The sequence below is a fragment of the Mustela putorius genome, unplaced genomic scaffold (genome assembly GCF_011764305.1).
Source record: "Mustela putorius furo isolate JIRA1106 unplaced genomic scaffold, ASM1176430v1.1 tig00003834_pilon_pilon_pilon, whole genome shotgun sequence".
NCBI lineage: Eukaryota > Metazoa > Chordata > Mammalia > Carnivora > Mustelidae > Mustela > Mustela putorius.
The window spans coordinates 135,971,770-135,996,526 of record NW_025421987.1 but is presented as its reverse complement, the minus strand read 5'-3'; the positions used below and the strand labels follow the sequence as shown (position 1 = coordinate 135,996,526).

Genomic DNA, 24,757 nt, shown 5'->3' with positions numbered 1-24,757 from the left:
ATAACAAGTGTTGGTAAGGATGTAGAGAAACCTCCTATACTGCTGGTAGGGCTGTACAGTAATGTACTAGCTTCAGAAAAGAGTCTGGCAGGTTCTCAAAATGTTACGCATAGATTACCACACAATCTAGCACTTCAACTCCTATGTATATACTCAAGAAAACAAAAAACAAATACTTTCACACAGTTGTTTACTGCAGTATTACTCATAAAAGCCAAAAAATGGAAACAACCCAAATTTCCAACTGAGGAACAGATATGGTATATCCATACAATGATACCATTAGGCAATAAAAAGAACGGAGTACCGATACACGCTACAACATGGATGACCCAAGAAAACACGCTAAGTAAATATGCCAGACACAAAAGGCAAAAGAAAAAAAATTAAAGTTCCTTACAACTTACAGCCCTACTTGAGACAGGCTGACGGACCTTCCTCAAGGATCTTATTCGCTGCTTCAATGTTATTAATACTTTGCTACGGCAAAAGGCAACCTTAGCTTGACATTAGCCAGACCTCTAGGATCCTGTAAAAATCCCTTTAGAAACTACCTTTATCTCTACCCCCAAGATATACGTTAGCAATCATCTTTCAAGCATATGGCCCACTGATACACATCTAAAGAGTCTTATGACTAAAGTTTCACTGGACAGTAGTAAATGACCTTTTCCTAACAAAGCTAGCCCCTCAAGGTCTTGGAAACCTTGGATCCAAATTCTTTAGGGATATGCTATCCCTAACTCCCTTCCAACTTGAAACTATATAATCAGTCACTCCTCACAATTCCAGTGCATCTCTTTCTGCCCAGAGGTCCCGTCCCCATGCTTTAATAAAACCACACTTTTTTGGCAATGAAGAAGTCTCAAGAATTCTTTCTTGACCGTTTGCCCCCAGACCCCAACATTTCATATTAGTGTGATTCTTTTTATGTAGAATATCCAGAATAGGCAAATCCATATCTGCAGAAAAGAGATTAGAGGTTGCCAGAAACTAGAGGAAGAGGGAAATAGGGAGTACAGCTAATGGATATGGAGTTTCAAGAGCTATGAAAATCTTCTGGAATTAGACAGTGGTGATGATTGCGTAACTCTATGAATACACAACTTCACACTTCAAAGGGGCAAATTTCATAGTATGTACACTATATCTCAATAAAGCTGTTACTAAAAAAATCTCTTTAAGTATAAAATCAGATTTCTAATAATATAAATGTGCTACAGATATTAAAATTTGAAAACAACTTACATATACAATTGTATAATTCAACAGAATTTGTTATACCAAAATCCATTTGAAAGTCCCTGACCAAAGCTATACACATCCATAGTCAACACTGAAACAGATAAACCCAAATTACATCTATAACAAACTAAGCAAAACTATGCACAAAGTTCATGACATGCAAAATCCAAATAAAATCCAATATTCAAGAACACATGTGTATTCAATGACATTATCCAATAGTGTACTTGAATTATTTTGACAAAAGCTTAGAACTACTAACATATTCCTTGATAAGAAGGTTCCAACAGGCTTCTATTGAAATAGTTTGCAGTCTGCTTCTTCACTGAACTCCCTTTGTTTTGCACATGAGTATGTGACAGAATTAGGCAGTACAGTAACTATTCTCCCACTCCCATCCTTTCCTTTTCAAGTTCTTTCTGCATGGAATCCCTTTAGAACATTTAACAACTCTCTTGCCTTCAATGAGAGGCTACTGCCTCACTCTGGGAAACCCCAGAGGAGGGACGCTAATCATGCAGGTCACGTATCTGTCAGGCTAAGATGAGAGGCATTCTCAAGTCACAGAAGACACAATGAGGCCTCTACAGGGTACCTTCAGTCCTAATAACAGATGTCTTCTAATATGTAAATGTATTCCCTGATGCTTTTTCATTTCAATTTTTGCAAATGTGCTACCTAGTGGTATTCTTTTAAATTGGCATTAACTCTCAAACCAGTTACTCTACCCCAGGATAATCAAGCATTGATTATTTACTGTGTATTTATACAAAATCTGAAATACTAGCTTTAAATATACTAATGTCATATGATACATAAACAAATACCATGCTGGCATTAAAAATACAGACATAGCAATTTGGGGAGTTCACTTGTTATTAATTCCTAGTCATTATTAAACACAGAATTAATTTCATTAATAATGAAACACTAAACCGAGGTATTATCAATCATAATTGTCTACACGCTAAAATACCTTTCCTTTACACAAAGAATCACTCATTTAATAAATCTCCCTGGAGGCAAGATGTGATTTAATAAAAGGCCAAAAGACAAAGTCATCAGCATTTCCCACATTTAATGATAAAAAGAGACTTGCAGGCTCTACTTCCACCATGCTAACAATAAATCACTTTCATTGACCTTCGTATTATTTTCCCCAAATACCAAAACATTATTCAGCAATTGAAAAATACTCTGAAGTTCTAACATAAAGTCTTATGGCAATGCAGTAAAAACTCAATACCACTAATTCAGAACAGTTAATGATGTTCTATCTTCATTAGAAAAAAATTTACTCACAGAAAATATCAATAATGTAGATAAAAGAGGTTAGGGAAGAATACCTTTAAAATGTCTTTATAATCATTTTAACTATTCACCAATTCTTTTTTTAAAGATTTTATTTATTTATTTGACAGAGAGAAATCACAAGTAGATGGAGAGGCAGGCAGAGAGAGAGAGAGGGAAGCAGGCTCCCTGCTGAGCAGAGAGCCCGATGCGGGACTAGATCCCAGGACCCTGAGATCATGACCTGAGCCGAAGGCAGCGGCTTAACCCACTGAGCCACCAAGGCGCCCCTATTCACCAATTTTTTAAAAGACTTTGAAAACACAGGATTAGAGACACAAATTTTGGGGCCCCTGGCTGGCTCAGTTGGTAGAGCACGGAACTGTTAATCTCAGGGTCCTGAGTTCAAGTTCCAAGTTAGCTGTGGAACCTACTTAAAATAAAAATAAAATAAATTATTTTTTAAAAAGAGAGAGATACAAATTTTTAAAATACTCGACTCTTTAAAGCATGTTCCTTTATGAGAAAATTTTAAACTACATTTCAAGGGGGCCTTGGCGGCTCAATTGGTTAAGCAGCTGCCTTTGGCTCAGGTCATTATCCTAGAGTCCTGGGATTGAGTCCTGCATTGGGCTTCTTGCTCAGTGGGGAGCCTGCTTCTCCCTCTGACTCTTCGTGCCACTCTGTCTGCTTGTGCTCTCTCTGACAAATAAATAATTAAATCTTAAAACAAACAAACAAACAAAAAAATGAAAACAAAACAAAACAAAAAACTACAAGTCAATTTACAGAGTTTCAACCATCATTTTTCTTAGAGTTGAAGAGAGTCAAATAGAAAATACCAGCATGCATAGCACATAGTAAAAGTAAATGTTATTTTGTATTAACTTTTTACTTCAGTATAAATACACATGCAACTGTAAAAGAGATCTCTTAGGAACGTTTTAGTTAAAAGTGTAAAAGCTACTGCTCTAATGCCCTATACTAAGCATGGGACTAATATTAAGAATAATATAATGGAAAATGTAAATCAGTTTCCAATAATACACCCTAATTCAGACTTTCAATACTTTACACAGTTTTGTATCCTCCCTGCATCGCTCCCTACCTCCCCATTTCTTCTACTCTTCTGTCATCTCCTAGTGAGCTCTTTTTTTTTTTTTAAGATTTTATTCATTTGAGGGAAAGTGAGTGAGAGAGAGAGCACGCGCACAAGCAGACTGGGGGTGGAACAGGCAGAGGGAGAAACAGACTCCCCACTGAGCAGGGAACTGGATGTGGGACTTGATCCCAGCACCCTGGGACCAAGTGACCTGAGACAAAGGCAGATGCTTAATCCACTGAGCCACCCAAGCACCCCGCCTAGTGAGCTCTTAAACTGTAGTCTTAACATACATTACATACAGAATGGACTAAGTATACAAAAATATGAATGACCTTTCTCCTAAAACTCTTCAAATTGGGTAACTTCATCCCTCAAGACAGGAAAGGAGATGCCCAAAGGCATGACGAGGACTAAAAAATTTTTAGTATCTGGCCACTTTAGAAGACCCAGAAATTTAAGAAAGAAAGTTAAAAATGGGCGCCTGGGAGGCTCAGTGGGTTAAGCCGCTGCCTGTGGCTCAGGTCATGATCTCAGGGTCCTGGGATCGAGTCCCGCATCGGGCTCTCTGCTCAGCAGGGAGCCTGCTTCCTCCTCTCTCTCTGCCTGCCTCTCTGCCTGCTTGGGATCTCTCTCTGTCAAATAAATAAATAAAATCTTTGGAAAAAAAAAAAAAAGAAAGAAAGTTAAAAATGGATATTATTCCTAAGCATGAGGAAAAATAAATAAATAAATTTCCTCCAAATTTTGGCCAGCCATCATTACAACAGATACATATTCTAAAGATTTTGTGTTCTTTTCTATTTTATTTTTTAGTTTTTTTAAAGTGTTCTTTAGTAAGGTTTTGCATTCAATTAAAAAGCTAGGCCAGGGGCGCCTAGGTGGCTCAGTGGGTTAAAGCCTCTGCCTTCAGCTCAGGTCATGGTGGCAGGGTCCTGGGATCGGGCCCGCATCAGGCTCTCTGCTCAGCGGGGAGCCTGCTTCCTCCTCTCTCTCTGCCTGCCTCTGTGCCTACTTGTGATCTCTGTCAAATAAATAAATAAATCTTAAAAAAAAAAAAAAAAAAAAAAAGGCCAGGCCAGACTCTTCATTCTGAAAGATGATTAAGGCACTGTCACCTTGTCACCTGATTCAAGGAAAATACAAGGAAATTGTAATTTTGAAAACCCTTTTCTCTTATCAGCATCATGTTGAAAATTAAAGCTCCTAGAACTGGTAAAACAGCTGTAAGAATAGTCATCATGAAAATCATGCTATTCTCTCCATACAAAGATGAAAATAAGACACACTGCCATATGCTTTGAGTAATTATTCACACAGCATGATGGTTTTGTAATGAATCATCTCTCTGTCCCCTGTTCACTCTGGTAATCTCCCATCTCAACTGATGGTAACTCCATCCTTCCAGATGCTCCAGCCAAAACGCTTAGAATCTTTTCACATCTAAACCAATGGCAACTGTCTAACTCCAAAATATATTATATCCAGCATCTGATTACTTGTCACCACCTCCAATACTACCCCTCTCCACTGGATAAATTCTCCTTCCACCCCTGCACCCTTACAAAACTATTCTCTACACAGAAGCCTGAGTTATCCTTCTGAAACACAGTTATTTTAATCCCCTGCTCAAAACCCTGTAATGATTTTCATTCTTACTCAAAGCAAAAGCCAGGTACCCATAATGACTTCTATGGCTTCACCCCATCTTATGGTCAGGACCACACAACCGTACCGCCTTACTCTTCTGGTCTCTTCCCATCTGCCTCCACACCTCGTTCCACTCTGCTCCAGCCACTCTTGCCTCCTATTCCTTAGTCCCATGAGCATGCTTCTATTCCACTTCAGGCATTCACTTCTGCTGCTCCCTCTGCCTGGAGCAAGCCGCCTGCAGATAACCACAATACTCACTTCTCCAATTCCTTCAGGTCTTTTCTCAAATGTCATCTGCTCAGTGAGACTTCCCTGACTTATTTTAAACTCACCTCTAGGGGCAACTGGGTGGCTCCATGGGTTGGGTTTCTGACTCTTAATTTGGGTTCAGGGTCCTGCGGATGAAGCCCTGGTTGGGCTTTGCACTCAGTGCGGAGTCTGCTGGAGACTCTCTCACTTTGCCCCTCCCACCGCTCTCTCTCTCTAAAATAAACAAATCTTTAAAACAAAACAAAACAAAAACTCACCTCTACCCCTAGCAGTCTCCAACCCCTTTCCCTGCTTGATTTTTGCCCTTTATCCCCACTAGATTCTAAACTCCATAAAAAAGGGATTTACGTCTGCTGTATCCCAAGCATCCAGAACAGTACCTGGCACACAACAGAAGTTCAATAAATACTTGCTGACTAGATGAACTGGCCAAGCAGTGACATAGATTTTCAAGGAAAAAATTACTCATTTAAGGCAGAGCAAACACAAAAGTGGCCCAGTCTTCATGGGCATGAGCTCATTATTACCATCATGAGCATTAACACGGATCAAACACTTATTCTGCGTGCCAAGTACTATGCTGAAAACTTTCTTTACTTGCATTTCAATTTTTTCATCTAATACAATAATAATAATTATTATAAAAATAAGACTTAGGTCATAAACTAGTAAGAGGCAGAGTTGGGTCTAGAAACCAGAAATACATGATGACTCAATACCATGCTCTTAACCGGTAAGCAACTGCCTGCTTAGATTAAAGCTAACATTTATTAACTGTTTACTATGGTTAAATTATTTACTCGTAATGTATTATTTAACTATTTTAATTTTAAATACCACCAAAGCCAACATTTTTAGTTGCCTATCCAACATACAATTTTTCCTTCTTTAATAAGAGAAACTTAACCTATTCTGTTTGAAGTAATAATGTGCCCAGCAAGCTTTATTTCATAGCCTCCCTTGCAAATGACCAAGTTACATGGTTCTGGCCAATAAACTAGAAATGGAAGTCACTGGGTAAGGCTTCCAGTAAAGAAAGTTCTTTGCAAGGGAGCCAACTCAGTCATCACATGCCTTTGTCTTTTTGCCATATTCTTCCAACCTGGAACACAAGAATGAGGCTAGGAGTACAACTATGCTGCAACTATGAGAATGAGAGTTACGTGCTAAGTGCAGTGGAGTAGAAACTAGGGGCCTGCGTGCTTAATTAGGGCAGAGGCTGCCACTCCAGTTACAGAAGGGGAAAAAGGTACTTTATTAAGCCACTATTATATGTTATCCATCACATGCAGCCAATGCAAGCCCTTCCTGATACAGCCCTATGAACTTGTTGGCCCAACGCTGGCCTTTACTGATAATATCACCAGAGTGAAGTCTCCCAACATGGGGAGAAAATACACTAAGCATTAAGCATCATTTTATTGATAGAGCATGTCTTTTACATTTATGGAGCCTCGAGGTGAGATCCTGGAATCTGACAACCTGGAATTGACAACCATTACTTTCGGACATCAAAATGTGTGGCTAGTGAATAAAGAAAATAAAAAACGAGAGAGGAAGGCAGAGAATAAAGTTAATGGGGGCACCTGGGTGGCTCAGTGGGTTAAAGCCTCTGCCTTCAGCTCGGGTCATGATCCCAGGGTCCTGGGATTGAGCCCCACATTGGGCTCTCTGCTTGGCAGGGAGCCTGCTTCCCCCTCTCTCAATGCCTGCCTCTCTGCCTACTTGTGATCTCTGTCGAATAAATAAATTAAAATCTTAAAAAAAAAAATAAAGCTAATGAGTTGCCCTCACCAAATATCAAAGCTAGGTAAATCATACCTTATTAAAAACAGATCTTAATGAATAATTTTCTAAATCTAATCCAAGGTAAACAGTGAATACTTAAGCAGATTTTTCAAAATGTAGAAAAATAAAAGGCACATGGCACAGCCACTGCCAGACTGTTTTCTCTATCTGCCATCATAAAATATTGTTGACAATATCATAGGTAGCAGGGTCTTATAAAGCTATACTATCATGTCCACTGTAAATCCTGAAATCCATCTAAACTTTAATAAAGATCTAGGGAAAAAAAGATGTAGTGATGTTCCAATAAGCATTACAACAAATCACACAGTATTTCATATTTCACGGTAATATCAAAAATTACAAAACATAAGGAAGAGAAAAAAAGAGATAACAAAAACCATTATGTTAAGGAACGTTCAGTGTGGGGGCGCCTGGGTGGCTCAGTGGGTTAAGCCTCTGCCTTCGGCTCAGGTCAAAATCTCAGGGTCCTGGGATCGAGCCCCCATCAGTCTCTCTGCTTAGCAGGGAGCCTGCTTCCCCCTCCTGCCTGCCTCTGTGCCTACTTGGGATCTCTCTCTATATATATCAAATAAATAAATAAAATCTTAAAGAAAAAATAAAGAGGGGCGCCTGGGTGGCTCAGTGGGTTAAAGCCTCTGTCTTCAGCTCAGGTCATGATCCCAGGGTCCTGGGATGGAGCCCCACATCAGGCTCACTGCTCAGGGAGAAGCCTGCTTCCTCCTCTCTCTGCCTGTCTCTCCACCTACTTGTGGTATCTCTTTCTGTCAAATAAATAAATAAAATTTTTTAAAACAGAAGTATTCAATGCAAACTAAACATTTTCTGTACAAAATTATGCTTCATCTACATAACAGCCTCAATAATTTAAGTCCATTATCTCGATTTTATAGACAAAAAGCTGACACTAAAATCAGTTATATAAATTGCCCAAGATCACATAGGTAACAAAAAGGTAAAGCCAGGATTTGAATCTAGGTCAGCACAACCTTAAGACCATACTCTTCCAGCTGCTTCAAAATATGTCAAATATAGTACAACACCTGGTCAGAAATTCTAATACTATAATAATGGTTAGGAAGGAGCTCAAAAACACTGAAAAGGTGAGTAAGCGATACTGACAATACTACTAACACCTTTTACAAGTAATCATACTAAAGAACTTCAAATCTTGCCAAAGTATGCTTAAGATGATACAATTCTTTAAAAGGAAATCCTTTGAATTCCCAATTTGTATGCTTTTCTAGGAAGGGAATTTTTCTTTTCACTACAGGATTTTCCCAAAAAGAGAGAACACGAAACACAATGTGAGAAGCAAATAACCCTACAAATATATACATATGTTTTAAGATTTAGGGATAGGGATGCCTGGGTGGCTCAGTTGTTAAGCATCTACGTTCGACTCAGATCATGACCCCACTGTCCTGCTCAGCAGAAAACCTGCTTCTCCCTCTCCCACTACCCCTGCTTATGTTCCCTCTCTCACTGTGTCTCTTTCTTTCAAATAAACAAAAAAAATCTTAAAAAAAAAAATTATTCAGGATGCTTGGATGGCTCAGTCAGTTAAACATCTGCCCTCAGTTCAGGTCATGATCCCATGACCCATTATCCAGGGTCCTGGGACAAAGTACCATACCATGTCAGGCTCCCTGCTAAAGGGAGTCTGCTTCTCCATCTGCCTCTCACCCCAGACTAGTACTCTCACTCTTAAATAAATAAATAAAATTTAAAAAAAAAAAGACTTATTTATTTGAGAAAGACAGCAGGGTAGGGGGTGGGGGGTGTCACATGAAGGAGTCAGAAACCCAAGCAGACTCTGCTCTGAGCATGGAACCTGAAGAGGTGCTCAATCCCATGACCCTGATATCAGACCTGAGCAGAAACCAAAAGTCATACACCCAACCGACTATGCCACCCAAGTGCACCAACCCTACAAATACTACAGGCTAAGTAGAAAGTGTAAAAAAAAAAAATTACATTTCAAATAAATGCACGTGCTTTGATCAGAAAGGAGGCATCATTTAACCACTGCCTTAAAATACAATTCTTTGAAAAGAGAAAATTCAAATGATCCCCAAATGTTTTTTTTCTGAATGCCAATCACGTGTTTCCTGAAAAAATTACGTGTAATCTGAAGAAATCACAAAGATTCATTTTGAAGATTATAGCTTATTTCAAAATACTATTCCAAACATTTATTCCAAACATTTCAGCACAGAAGCAAACACAGAATAAGTACACGACTTTGGGGTGACTGGGCGGCTCAGTCGATTAAGCGGCTGCCTTCAACTCAGGTCATGATCCCAGGGTCCTGCGATCGAGCCCCATGTGCAGCTCCCTTCTCAGCAGAGAGCCTACTTATCCCTCTCCCTCTGCCTGCTGTTCTCTCTGTCAAATAAATTAATTTACTAATTAAAAAAAAAAAACCTGCTTGTTGAGGCTATATTATTATAACATTACATATGTAATATAATATTATTTTATATAGTGTATATATTGTATATCATGATATAATACATTATCTATAATAATAAATAATAAGCTACAGTTCAAGGAAAAAAAAATTTTTCCCCTCCCTATTGGGAGCGGAATGGAAGGATATTAGGAACTTTCAGGAACTTACAAATGAGGGGGTGACACTTAAAACTAAAATAGGATACACAAAAGAAAAATTCTACTACATCCAAAAGGGTCACCTTCAAAATATCTGCTCCTATTTGATCTTTCATTGTAAGGATAGTTCCCTTAATCCTTCATTGTAAGAATATTTCCCTTAATTGATTTTACTTAAACTTTCAGACTATGACTATTATCTTCCATTTTATATACAAAAACCAATCAAATTTCTACATAGAACGAGGATGCTGAATTAGGCAACAGGAGAGTTGGACACAGGTATTAGCTGTGCCAGTAATTAGCTCTATGACTTTAGAAGGTCATTTTACCTTTTTATGCCCCCACTGTCTTCATCTGTGAAACAAGATGGTTCATCTTACCTCACACCATACCTTAAAAAATTAACTCAAAATGTCTTTAAGGTCTAAATGTAAGAGCTAAAACTGTTAAGACTTAGGAGATAGCACAGGAAAGAAAATCTCTGTGAAGTTGGATTAGTAAAAATTTCTTAGATACGCCACCAAAAGTACAATCAATAAAGAAAAAGGGATAATTAAAACTTGTCAAAATTCAAAACTCCTTTGCTTTAAAAGACACTATTAAGAAAATGAAAACACAAGCTACAGACCAGGGGAAGAAATACTTGAAATCATGTATCAGGTGAAGGACTGACAACCAAATGAACACAAACACACACAGCCTATAACTCAATAAGAAAATAACCCAGGGGCAACCCAAGTGGGCAGAACATTTGAATAGACTTTTCACCAAAGCAGATAGATGAAAAGCTAGTAAATAAGCACATGAAGACGCTCACCATCATTAGTCATTAAAGAAATGCAAAACAGAACCACCAGATACCACTTCATACCCACTAGGATGGCTATAATCAAAGACAACAAAGCTGACAAAGATAAATAGGAACCCTCATACATGCCTGGTGGGAATGAAAAATGAGTCATTTTGAAAAGGTTTATCAGTTTCTTAAAAAGTTAAACATAAATTTACCACTGACCCAGAGATTCCACACAAGGAAAAGGAAACATGTTCACATGAAGATCTGCTGAGAGAATGCTCATAACAACATTATTCCAAATAGCCAAAAAGCAGAAACAAGCCAATGTTCATCACATGGTATCCATAAAAAGGAATAATGTACTGGTAACAGGCTATAATATCGATGAATTTCGGAAAACATGGCAAGTCAAAGAAACCACTATAAAGGGTCACATATCATATGATTATATTTACATGAAATATCCAGAAAAGGCAAATCTATAGCAGCAGAAAGTAGTTTTGTGGTTGCCTGTAGCAGGGGGTGGGAACAGGGAGTTACTGCAAATGGACATGAGGCATCTTTTTGGAATGATGGAAATGTTCTAAAATTGGACTGTAGGGATGATTGAACAACTCTGTAAATTTACTAAAAAATTATACAATTGTACACTTATACAGGTGGACTGTGGTATAGAAATTGTAACCCAGTAAAATTGTTTTTACAAATGACGAAATATTATGCGAGGTGAAAGAAGCCAAACACAAAAGACAATATGTTATATGATCTCATTTATAGAAAAATGTCCAGAAAAGGCAAACCTATAGAGACAGAAGGATTTGTGGTTGCCTTGGGTTGGGGGGTGGGAACAGGGATTAACTGTAAACAGGCACAAGGATCTTACTGGGTGATGAAAATACTCTAAAACTAGATTATGCTGGCTGGTGCACACCACAGTAAATCTACTAAAAACCACAGAATTTTGTACTTAAAAATAGGTGAATTTTATAGCAGTAAATAATACCTCAGTAAAGTTCCTTTTAAAACTAAGATGGTCAGTTGGGGAGGGTATGTGCTATGGTGAGTGCTATGAAGTATGTAAACCTGGTGATTCACATACCTGTACCCCTGGGGATAAAAATACATTATATGTTTATAAAAAAATTTAAAAATTTAAACGAAACAAAAAACCTAAGGTGGTCAAATCATACTGGAGTAACCTTTTAAGCATGGCCCACTTTAAGAATGAGATGAAAACTAACCCAATCCCAGAGGACTAAGACTCTCTTTTGCCCACTTACAGACACCCTATTGGCTTGAGAAGCCCAAATTAATAAGTCTTTAAGCATCTGGAACTCTATGCCACCTTAATGGCTAGGCATAAAAAATGACCACAGAAAGATGTATACCTTCCCAGAAAGGAAGCAAAATTCTCTTCTAAAACAATGATCAGGATCCCCTTTCTTTACTTTTCAGACATCATTTTGAAATCTCTCACTTAATTTCTTTCTTCAGTGTGAAACTGACTGAGGGTCCCAGAAGCAATCAATCAAGACAGACACCTTGTGAGCTGTCTTTAGAACCAACCAGTGTGGGACGCCTGGGTGGCTCAGTTGGTTAAGCAGCTGCCTTCGGCTCAGGTCATGATCCCAGCGTCCTGGGATCGAGTCCCACATTGGGCTCCTTGCTCCACGGGGAGCCTGCTTCTCCCTCTGACTCTGCCTTCCACTCTGTCTGCCTGTGCTCGCTTTCTTTCGCTCACGCTCTATCTCTGACAAATAAATAAATAAAATCTTTAAAAAAAAAAAAAAAAACAAAAAAAAAAAAAAAAACAACCAGTGTATGTCAAATATCCAGAAAGGACACCCACGATGTGGCTTAAGGAAAGAGATGTGATTTCTTTCAGATAAAACTTAGCCCAGATTTGTTTTGAAACAAGAGGCAAAAAAAGAAAGAAAGAAAAAAAATATATATATATATATATGAGATAAAGTTTCTCTGAAATATAGCCACGTTGCAATAAACACACCTCTAAGGCAGCTAAAGATCTTTCAGCCAGTCTTTGTTATAAAACTAATTTTAGGACAGGATGCTGATCTAGCAAAGCAGACAATCTCCTTCCTCCAATACAGAGGGGTCTGCTCATGTCAGTGAGATTGAGCTTCTGTGTAGCTAAACCCACCCCCTTTTGATTTCTAAAGTCACTGGATTATTGTTGTCCAACAAATACTCCCCTCATCCCAAATCCCCACCCTCCCCCCATCACTGTGCCTGAGAATTACAATCCACCTTTGTGCAATTTTTGGTCTCGGCCAACTGGTATTCCTGGACCTCAAATCCACTCCACACAGCAGCCAGATCCCTCAGATGACGTCCTGTCTCTGCCTGAAGCCCTCCAATACACTTAGAATAAAATTCCAAAATCCTTACTAAACTTGATAAGATCCCCTTTCTATCCGTGCCAGTATTCCCTCAGGTCCTGAAACACATCAAGCCCTTTCTCTCCTCAGGACCTTTGCACTTCCTCCTCCCTCAACAGGGAAAACTCTTCCCTGGAATCCGAAGACGACTCATCCTTCAGCGCTCAACTTAAATGCCAATGCCTCCGTAAACGAATTTTCCTTGAAATCACAGTAACTAGGTCCTCAGGTCACTCTCTAGCACTTGCCAAACCTTGAAATTCTTTTCATTTGTCTGGTTATTCAATGTCTACCTCTTTGACCAGAAAGTCAGTCCCAAACAGTGGGAAGTTGTGCCTACGTTGTCTCGGTGCCCGCTACCTTCAGCTTCATCCGGAGAGAATCCCCAGCTCCACCCCAGTAATGTTTGGCACTTCGTGAGCACTCAAGTGATCTCACACCCGCGCGGGAATGAACTCAAACCCCCGTCCCACAATCCCCCAAATAGGTGGCTGTGCCCACAATTCCAACAGCCTAATTCTCACCCAGCCTGCTAAAGGCCTGTCCTGTGCCTGCACTTTTCTTCCCCTCTCAAACCCATCTATCGCTCAGGTTCAAGCATCTGGCACTATCTAAATCTCTCACGAGCCGCTCCAACCCCATCCCGCCGGCCTCACAGGCTAGCCGCAAAATCCCCTCCCGGCTTCGCACGCGCTGCAGAAACCCAGAGCCTCACCCACGCGCCCTACAAATCCCGGGCCCCACGAGCGCCCACGAGTATCCGTGAGTCCTGGGCTCCCCGAGCTCCCGCGGGTCCCCACGTTCCCGCGTGTCACCCGCCGCCCAGCGCGGCGCCTCCCCCCTCAGCGGCGCCAGCGCTCACCTATCACCTCCTGCAGCTCGTAATCGTCCCGGTTGATGGACCAGGGCAGGGCGCTCGAGTCCTCGGACATGACGGCTGCACGGCTCGCGATCCTCCCTCAAACTCGCTGACCTCTCGTCTCCTCGCCGCGCCTCTCCCCACCCCCAACCGCCGCCGCCGCCGCCGCCGCCGCCGCGCCCCCACCAACCGCCTCGGGAACAACCACGGGTCGGACGGCGTCTGGGCGCGGGGTCACCGCGCGGCAGAGCGGCGGGGGCTTGAAGCTCCGGCGGACCTCGCCTCCTGCTCCTCTGCGACCGGCACTCCCTGCCCGGCTCAGGTCCCGGCCTCGGCCTCCGCAGCAGCAGCGACAGGGTATTCGCCTGGGCCCAGCCCCTCTGTCCCGCCCTCCACCCTAGCCCACGCACGGGCCAAACTTTCCCTTCTCCCTCCACCTGCCGACACGCAGCGCGCTGACGTCACCGCGCCGGGCAGGCCCCGCCTTGGCCCCGCCTCCGGCCGCCATCTCAAGTGTGGCTGTAGAGGCACTGAGCTAACAAGAATCCCGGGAAAGTGGAAGTTGACAGTGAGAGGGAACAAAGGCTCAAGAAGGAATTCAGAGAGAGTATGAGATAGCCAGAGAGCCCAAAGTAGCTAGAAAGTGGCAGCCACACTAATCATGGCGACCAAAAGACGACCCAATGGATGGGGCGGAGCCACTCCTGGCGGCTGGGGCACGTTGCCTTCTCCGTCCTCTCAGTTATTGGTTTGTTTGAGAAGGGATCGGAAAGGCAATGTGTGGGTGTGGACATCAGTCAAAGTTAGTCCCGCCTCCAGACTCTTCGCGCGCTTCCTGGCGCCGGGGCCGCATGAAGATCGCCAGTACCTTGGTCGATTTGCCCTTTTCCTGGAGTGATGTCACGGCGTAACCGTCACACCCTCGAGACGTGCAAACGGCTCCGGAGGGTGTGGAGAAGCTGGAGGGCGCAGCTGGGTGTGGTAGCCTTGGGGTGTGGACCACAGCCCGCGAAGAAAGGCCTTGAGCAGTGGGAAGGAATGGAACTGGAAGCTTGCCCCTTGACGACACCTTTTTCAAGGCGGAAGTGCTCTCTGCAGCGTCTATCGCCGCCCTCTTTGTCACTTTATTGGGCAGGGAGGGAGTTCTTGTCCAGTCTCAGCTTTGAGTCCAGAGCTCAAAGAAGCACCTGTCTTTTCGAGGCGGGGCTCGAAAAGTTGGGCCTTTTCTCCTGCCGCGGCTTGGGCCATTAAACAAGTGAGATTCGGTCCCTGTGGTTTGACATCGTTGCAAGGGCCTCGGCTTTTGTGTGACCTCCCCTAACTTGAGTTTTCTCAGGTTGACCACTTGGGTCCATTGGAGAAATAAATGAGGTGAAAATTGAGCGCGCTTGGTAAAATGGAAGAAAGAGTATCGGCATGAATTGGGCCAGGTGTGAAACTGTTCCCTCTTGAACATATTTCAGGCCAATAGTAGTCATTGAGAGAAGGAGGCCTTCTCCGAGACCTGCCAGGCCCGGAAGCCCTGTGCTGAGCTCAGCCATAGAAGGGCCGATGACCACAAAACAAAAGTTCTCAACTAGGAGCCGCAGGAGTGGAACTGTTAGGTTTCCACCTGGTTGGTGGAATTGGAGAACGTGTCTCATGGAAAAGGTGGCATTCGTACCAGGCCCTGCAAAGGTAACATGATTTCAACAGGTGGAAATTGACAAGGTGGAATATTCCAGTGACAGCCAAAGAGCCATTGCCCAAGTTTGAAAGCAGAACACAGGCCTTGCTGTAGCAATTGGGTTCAGCCATCACCACTGACACCTTTACTGCCATGTGTTGCCCTTCTTTTTGCAGGGAGAAGAGGGATGAGGATCAAATATATCAGATAGGAGCTAAAGCTGATGGTAAAGATTAAAGATCTCGAGGTTTGTACCAGTAAAAAAAAAATCCATAGAGATTGTTAACCTGGAATTGTTAGCCTGCATGGACCATGGACAGACTTCAGAAGTTTGTGTAAGGTTTTTGTTGTTGTTTTGTTTTACTCCCTTGAAATTATATGCAGAATAGTATATACTTGAGGGAGAGATTTTGCCCACCTTCCTCCCTCCCCCTTCCCCAATGGAAAGGAGCTACTAACCTAATAGTGAAAATAGTTTATGAATTGACTCACATTTTTGGTGGGTGGGAGAGAGTCACTCACTATACATTCATCAGTAAGTTCTCTCCCTCCTCCACACATAGACTGATGGTGTAGTTGAGCCAGAATCTGCTCTGCAGATCTGGTCATTTAATTTTGGCTATCTCCAGGGCTTTCTCCATGTGGCCTGATAGAGATTAAGATTCCATGTTCTTAATGAGCAAGGAATTGGTGACATTTGAGCCCAGGAGCCCAAACCTCAACCTCGTTCTTAGTGTATGGCGTATCTTCCATGTGAGAACACTGTCATAAACTCCAGGTATACAGTGGTAAACAAAGTGACTTAGTCACTGTTTTCATGGTGCATATAGTCTAGTAGAGAAATAGTAAATAACTAAGCAAATATGTAAATCATTGCAAAGCATCATGCAGAAAAGGCCAGTACAGATTCCCAACTTATGATGGGGTTATGTCCCAAAAAACCCATCGTAAGTTGAAAATACTGTTAATGAAGATGTGCTTCCTACCCCTAACCTGCCGAACATCATAGCTTAGCCTGGCCTACTTTAATCATGGTCAGAACACTTACATTCACCTAGAGTTGGGCAAAATCATCTAACACAAAGCCTGTTTTATAATTGTTGACTATCTCATATAATTGAATACTGTAAAAAAACAGAATGGCTGTATGGGTACAGGATAGTTGTAAGTGTATGGTTGTTTACCCTGGTGATCATGTGGCTGACTAGGAGCTGTGACATCTGCCACTGGCCAGCTTAATGGGACAGGATTGTCCCACATAGCACTAGCCTGGGCAAAGATTAAAATTCAAAATTTGAAGTAGTTTCAACCAAATGTAGAATATACCATCATGAAGTCTAAAAATTGTAAGTCAAACCATTGTAAGTCGGAGACCATGTGTATACCGTGCTAGAAAATACTTAAGGAGTTTGGCAAACACCCTTTTTGAGAAAACTCTAGAGGAAGCCTTTCATACAGAGAGTATTTTTTTTAAAGATTTTTTATTTATTTGACAGAGAGAGAGAGACCACAAGTAGGCAGAGGCAGGCAGAGAGAGGAGGGGAGGAAGCAGGCTCCCTGCAGAGCAGAGCCTGGGCTCAATCCCAGGGCTCAATCCCAGGACCCTGGGATCATGACCTGAGGCGAAGGCAGAGGCTTTAACCCACTGAGCTACCCAGGCGCCCCTACAGAGAGTATTTTAAATAGGTAAAGGGGTTTTAGGCACTTTTGAAGCTATTAAAGTGATACTTTCATTCCTGTTAGTATCCTGCTGCTGGTCCTTGTATATGGCTCCCTCAGTAATGTTTTGGAAGATGGGGAGTGGGAGGAGGGAGAGAAGTTAGGTGATTCTGGAAGCCTGGCCCTGATATCAAAAGTTCACCAAATCATACCTAGATTTTTTGAAAGTATGACATATTTCCCTGGGGGAAGAGACCATATTTTTCCTCACATTTTCAAAGAAGACTCTGTGTTAGTTTTGGTTTCTCCCAAAATCAGGCACTGAAACCAGGATTTGGATGCAAATAGTTTATTTAGGAAGTATCCCCAAGAGGCACTCTGACAGAGTGGAGAAGTGAGACAGGAAGGAAAATCACTAAAGGATGAATTCATGAGGGGTTACCATGTAGGCTCAATCATGCTCTGAACTGTCTGAGAAACAGAAACACATCCCAGAATTGTCCCATGCAGAGGCAAGGTAGCTGAGGTACTTACCCACCACCTCCTTTCCCTCTTTAGGGGATTAATGCTCCTGTACTTCTACCCAGCCCAGTGCTGGGGAAAAAACATGCTCCTGAAGTCAGGAGAATGTACTCAGGCAACAGACACAAGCAATCTTCCCCATGTACTAGAATGTTCTGAAAGCAAACTCCAGAGTAATCCCAAATGGTGTAGACAGCATCTACTCCAGCATGGTGGGAGCATGAGATTACAGGAGACATGCACAAACTAGGAGTGTGGAGCCTGGTGGGAAGCTGATCTCTTGGCTTACCCAAGAAGTGAATGTCCAAGGGGACAGGCCCTCAGAGCATATAAGAAGTAGGTCGGTGCAAAGGTTACTATAGGAAAAAAAAGTCAGTCTGTGCAGAAGGGTGAATCTCAGCATCAGCTGGATTCTGAGCCAGGGAGTAGCTTGAGGCTCAGCCAGACTGGCACCATGCTGCCAACTTGATGAGCTCCAGCCGAATGAAGCAAGAGATAGGAAATACCTCATCGAGGTAGAGCAGGTTCCTAGGTGCCTGCTCCATTTCACTTAAGGGTTTAATATGTCTAAAAACCTACCTCATTAGGATGTTTATTATAGCATCATTGTAATAGGGAGAAGCTAGAAATAATCTACGTGTTCATTGATAGAGGACTGGCAACTGCTTATTACTTCAAACATTTCAGGATACATAAGAAATATGTGTATTGTTTTAATTAATGCTAGCTAAAATTACAGCCCCAAAAGTTGACTGGTTTAACCCAAAAGCTTATTTCTTAATGCAGATGTTCCTAGTTCCTCTCCTTCAAGCAGAGAATTGGAGATTTTGGCGTGTAATGTCTTGTGGCAGCATCTTCTAGGGCCTCTTTGAGAAAACCATGAAAGGTAGCAAACACTGGAAATTCTGTTACTTCCTCTCATGTGGTGTTGGTCAGACTGAGTTGTCTGACCCCAACCCAAGTCAAGGAAACTGGGACATGGCTTCTGGTGTGCTCAGGAAGAAGAAATGGCAGTGATGAGCATCTGGTCAGTTTCTACTGCATTCGCTAACTTTGGTTGGCTCCAGGCCAGTGCTACTGAGTTCCTGAGGAAGAGGAGTAGGAGGAATATGCTTTTGTGCACACTGGGTTTTATAAATCGAAATAGTACATGCTCAAAAAAACTAATAAAGAGAAGACTGTGAAATTATGGGCCATCCATACCATGAGCTATTACACAGCAGCTAGAAAGAATGAAGTACGTCCATGCATACTGAAATGAGATGGTCCACAATTAATGTAAACAAGCAAGCTGTAGATAAATGAGATTTCAGCATTGCTTAGTTTGGGCTACTACAACAAATTACCATAGACTGCTTGTTTAAACAACAGACATCTTTTTCTCACAGTTCTGGAGTCTAGGAAGTCCAGGATCAAGGTGCTGGCAGATCTGGTGTCTGGTGAGAGCCTGCTTCCTGGCTTGTAGATGGTTGTCTTTTCATTGTTTCCTCATATGGCACAGAGCAGAGAGCAGGAGGAAGCTCTAATCCCATTTTTAAGGGCCCCACCCTTATGACCTAATTGCCTTCCATAGGTAATCCTAGTAGCACATTCAGGTTTTGGATTTCAGTATATGAATTTGGGGGAGACACAAATGTTTAGTCTATAACATACATATATGTGAGAATAAGGTCTGGGAGATGTTTGGGGGCGCAATACACATTTGCTTTATGTGTATTGTTATAACTGTAAGAACAAAACATTCCAATAATTTATAGCACTAATATAAATTATTGAAGTAGTTCATTAAGATTGGTTCCACAACAGTATTTTGGAGGCCCAGAAATAGAAACCCCAGCCACAGTAATAATCAAGGAAAGGCAAATTAAATCTAAAGTGAGGTGCCATTTCACCCTCACCAGCTGTGCAAAATTCAAAAGCCAGAGAACAGCAAGTATTGGCCAAAATGAAGAGCAGCAGAGACTATGACTTTGCTGGTTGGAATGTCACTTGAGACAACTCTTTGGAAAGCAGGTTGGTATTACCTAGAAAAGTAGAACCTATGCTTCCCCCATAGCCCAGCAGTTCCACTCCATGGTCTATATCCTCAATAAACTCCTGTGCATATATCCCAAGTAATATATATATAAATAATTATATCAGTATGCTTTATAATAATTAGCTAAGCAAAGGAAGTCACTCAAATGGGATGTAAAAGCTTCTATAGAATGGGTACTATACAGTGTAAAGGTACTTAATACAACGATATTAAAAAACTCAGAGGAATCTCCAAAACAGTAGAAACACAGTAACAGAAGAACAAATATCTTATGACTGCACTCACAAAAAGGTCAAAAGTAAGCCCAAATGAATAAGTTTTTCTGTATTCGATACTTATAGAAAGCAAGGAAACCAAAAAAATCCAGTTTGGTGATTGGCTGTAGGGAAAGGGGAGGGATGCTACCAGGGGCGGGTACGCAGAAGACTTTCAAAATTTGGGTTACAAATTTGTATCTGTATATGTGCTCTTTTAAAAGTATATTTCATATGGGGCACCTGGGTGGCTCAGTGGGTTAAAGCTTCTGCCTTTGGCTCAAGTCATGATCCCAAGGTCTGGATTACGCCCCACATTGGGCTCTCTGCTCGGTGAGGAGCCTGCTTCCCCCTCTCTCTGCCTGCCTCTCTGCCTACTTGTGATCTCTGTCTGTCAGATAAATAAAATCTTTAAAAAAAAAATAAAGTATATTTTGTAGTTTGAAGTTTGGTTTCTCATATCAGGAAGTACTGATGTTTCTGGTACCCCACGATCTGCTTTTTTCTTGAAAACTGAGGGGACTTCCAACACGCTCTTCAACCTGGTTTCACTGTGCCTCCCTTGGCCCCTCTGTTCAGACTGGTCCTCTTTTCAGGGACGCCACCTTTCTTGTCCACGTGTCCAAGTCTTGCTGGCTCTATCAGCTTCGGCTGATGGTCCACCTCCACTTTGAATGCTTTGAGATTGTTCCAGGCCTGAGCAAAGTCATGTACACTCTCCGCCTCACCCAAATCATTTCTGGGCATTGAGCCTGTGCTGCCATGGACCCATAGTCTTCTCTTTTTATGATTATTCTGTATTTCAGATTAGGTTGTGGGTCACACATTAGGAGTATGGAATACCCTCTCACTAGAAAGGAAGTAAAGGATTTTTGTGGAGTTTTGGGTTTGGTATTTTGTTTTGCTTTTTTGCCCACCTTAAGCTCTGCCAGCATGATGATGGTTTAGAAATGTACGAAGAACCACATTTCTCTCTGGGAAAGTTTGCACAAAGGTGTATGCCATTTTACTTCTCAACCTCAGGTAGGGGTTTCAGAATCTCTGAGGGTAGCTGTAGTTTATTAAAAAAACATTTAAAAATATAGGTATCTCTTATTAAACTCAGAAACCTAATACTCATTTATCTTCTGATAAGTTAGTATCCTTCCCTCTCTGAACTCAGGAACTGAATGGATTCAGACAGCCTGGAACTTAATGCCTAGTTTCCTAATATAAATTCCGATACAAAGCCCAATAAAATCTTTATAGCAACAACTAGACTTAAATGCTCATAATGTGCCAGACAACATGCTAAGGGAAGTAAATACCTCAGGTAGCCAGTAAAATAGCCTTGTGAGGTTTTTAAGCCAGTTTTACTGATGAGGAAACAAACTCAGCAAGTTTGGGGAACTTGCCTCCAGAAATTCTTGGAAATGCCTAGCACAGTACCTGCCTTGTTGTAAGTGCTGAATAAGTAATGGATGTCCTTTACTAGCTGTTGGGAATAAAGCAAGAAAGCTTTCCAGAGATGGAAGCTGAGCAGCAGTGCCTGTTGTATGTCTGACCCAGGTCTGCTTACTCAGGACAAACAGGTTTCCGCCACCGTGTGTGTGATGTCATTCACAGCATACCGCTGCTGCCCCCCTGCTGCCCCGGGCTCTGTCTCATTTCTGATTGCAAAATCTGATGGAGGAAATAAAGTCTTTCTCTTTGATTCTCAGGGAATTTTGAAGGCTTGTTTGCCATTACTACCCAAATAGAAAAAGTCAATGCAGATTTCAGGTCTACCAAACTTAGGCTACCGACTGCCTGGACATTGAGTTGGAATATTTAGGACCCAAGAAATGGGGACAAAAATGCCCTATCAAATGGAGTGCCCAGACATTTATGAACTGTTCTCCGTCAGCAGTCTGCCTAAGGAGAAAATTGCCTTCCATCATCCAAAGGGACCTGGCTCCCAGAACTGGTGTTATTTCACCAGTGAATGGCAGCAAACCATGACAGAGGGAGGGCTCCCCATGATCTTAGAGCAGAGTCTGAGCACCTCATCCAGCAGACAGAGAAGGTGTTATCCTACTCTTAACAGACTCTTCTGGTTCAGTCTTAGGGGGGAAAGTTGATCTCTCTTCTGTAAGTGCTAACCCCATTAGCCCTGTCCCCATGCCATCCTCCCATAGAGCATCTAGTTGGACATGAAGATAATAAAGCCCACCTTGACTTCTTACATAGAATTCCATAAAAGTATACTACAGTATGCTCTGCTAAAGTTTTTAACCCACCCAAATCCCAGAGAGAACATTAGTTAAAGATTCGGTAGCATAGTGGTCACTACTATAAAACAGTTGGCACTCCCATAGGCCTTCCTGTGTGGCAGGTAAGGCTTGGGGAACAGCCTGTGAGCAGGGAAACAAAGAGGAACTAACTGCACATGTTGCAAGAGCGTGTACCCCCCCCCCCCCCCGGTCTTCAGAAAGTAAAGCTGTAGAGACTGTCACAGCTAGGAATAAGCCTTTCTCAGTAAGGAGTTGGGTAACTTCATCTGTAAATGTGCTCATGGGGTGTTACATTTCACCTGGCAGGGAGACCTTGAAAAACAAAGTTGGAATGCCGAGAACCCCCTGGAGGGTGCTGGGGAAGCAGGTGCATATGCAAGGGCACATACAAATATGGCATTCTTCTAGGCTAAGTAAGCCAGGCTGTAGGAAAGGTACATGAATGTGCCCACAGATTGCCTGGGGGTAAGGGAGCAGATCTTTGTGCCATACCCCTGGATGTAGAAAGGATAGAAAGGAATTTGCACTGTGAATATTTGACAAAGAGAAGAACTGATGTTTCTGGTACCCCACAAAACAAAAGCCAGCAACCAGGCTCGGTGCTTGCACCAAACACCCCAGCAGAGCGTCTTAACCTTTTAACAGGTAACATTCAGGGGATCGACTATCAATATAATAGTTCTCAGAGAGCCCTAGTTCACAGTTGCCCTGCAGCCCTTATATCAAAAGTCATGCCTAATTCACTCAGAGCATGGTGCCTGTTCCATACTGCAGGGATGAAACTCCACCTACCTATGGTGTCCAGACCGTAAGGGTCACTGCCCTGGAAAAAAGGAAGAGGAAATAAAATTAACACTTGTGTTTTTTAATCTGCAAGCATGTGGACAGGAGAAACAGAGGAGGGAAAGGAAGGAGGGCAGGCAGGCTCCAGGGTTCTTATTTTCCCCTGTCCATCCTCCCCAGTCCATCCAGATCTTGACCAGAGGAAACTATAGGAGACAGATACAGAGACTATGAAGAATCCAAGAACATCCAAGGCTTGTGGACCACTTCCCCAGGTAAGGCATGAGGGAGGCTGTAGGCTGCTAGGAGAAGCCTTGCACTTGGCTTTGCATCATGACCAAAAAAACTGTAGGAACAATAATTTAGCAGCAATGGAGGGCAGAATCTAGGCCAGTGAAAACCAGGATACCATACCCAGTCTCTGACAACCTATACTTGTTCTGCAGGAGATCAAAAGCTTCACTGTGCCCCATGAAGACACAAGGAAGTGTTGTAGAGGCTTGCACTGAGACCTAGTATGAAAAGCCTTTAGAGGGAGGACTTTCTGGCAGAAGGCAAATGTTGGGACCATGGACACCAATTCTGGGTGCTGGCATCACACTCCAAAGACCAGATTAGGCCCACTGCATCTCAGCAGATAATTATAGGAACTCAGGAATCAGACCCAGTATTTCATGGCAGAACCAGAGGATAGTACAAGGACCTACTCAAAGGGATCCAAGGCAGTTCTTTCCTTCTATCACACAGTTATGTTTGTGCCTTTCCTTTTCCATACTCCTAGATAACCATCTGGAAAAGATGAAGGGGAAGGGGAAAGAGAAGCAGCATTTACTTAAGAGAAACCAAGTTACCCCCAAAGACACTGCTTGAACCAAACTAATCCCACCTACTATTTACTGGCAAATCTAAATCTCCCCTTTGCACCCAGCAGGGCAGGTGCTTATGAGAAAGATTAGATTATAGAAAACAAAGATGCTCCATTGTCTTTGCACCTCCAATTTATCGGATAAACATGCATCCCTGCTTTAACTTTTTTTGTGCTTTAGACATGCATCCCTGCTTTAACTTTTTTTGTGCTTTAGACTATAGGGCAAGCACATAAAGTGTCCAGTTACAGTTAGCCCTTCAGTCAAGCCAGATAGACCCTTACCACTAGCAGTGCTGCAGGAAATGGGGGCCTTTGTGACAGGGGCAGCAGTGATTCGAGGCAGACCTTGGGTACAGTGGTCAACAGCAAAATGAGCAGGAACCACAGTAGAGCAAGGAGGAGACCAGCAGCAGGCATGGTGGGACTGTGGTTGGATGAATACTGCAGGGGGCTTGCAACAACCCATTTTCTCAGGACCTCCTGGTTGCTACTGGTTGAAAACCTAATGCTGCATTAGGGTGCTAGCATTCCTGCTGCAACAGTAGCCAAAATTACAATTTGTTTCTTTCTGATATAAAAGTCTGAGTATAAGCAGTCCTATGCTGATAGTTCATTGCCATAGTGTGGAGGTCCCAGGCCCTTCCTACCTTGTGTCTCTCACACTCGGCATGCAGCT

General features: G+C 42.3%; 1 protein-coding gene across 1 annotated transcript in view; it reads right to left on the bottom strand.

Moving 5' to 3' along the window:
- The window catches only part of OXSR1 (oxidative stress responsive kinase 1), a 108,266-nt gene extending 93,766 nt beyond the window's left edge, over positions 1-14,500 (bottom strand). Inside the window, exon 1 of the mRNA XM_045089130.1 lies at positions 14,043-14,500. Coding sequence (XP_044945065.1) covers positions 14,043-14,112 — 70 coding nt within the window. The 5' untranslated portion in view covers positions 14,113-14,500. The remainder of the gene's footprint in view (positions 1-14,042) is intronic.
- Positions 14,501-24,757: the final 10,257 nt, after the last annotated feature.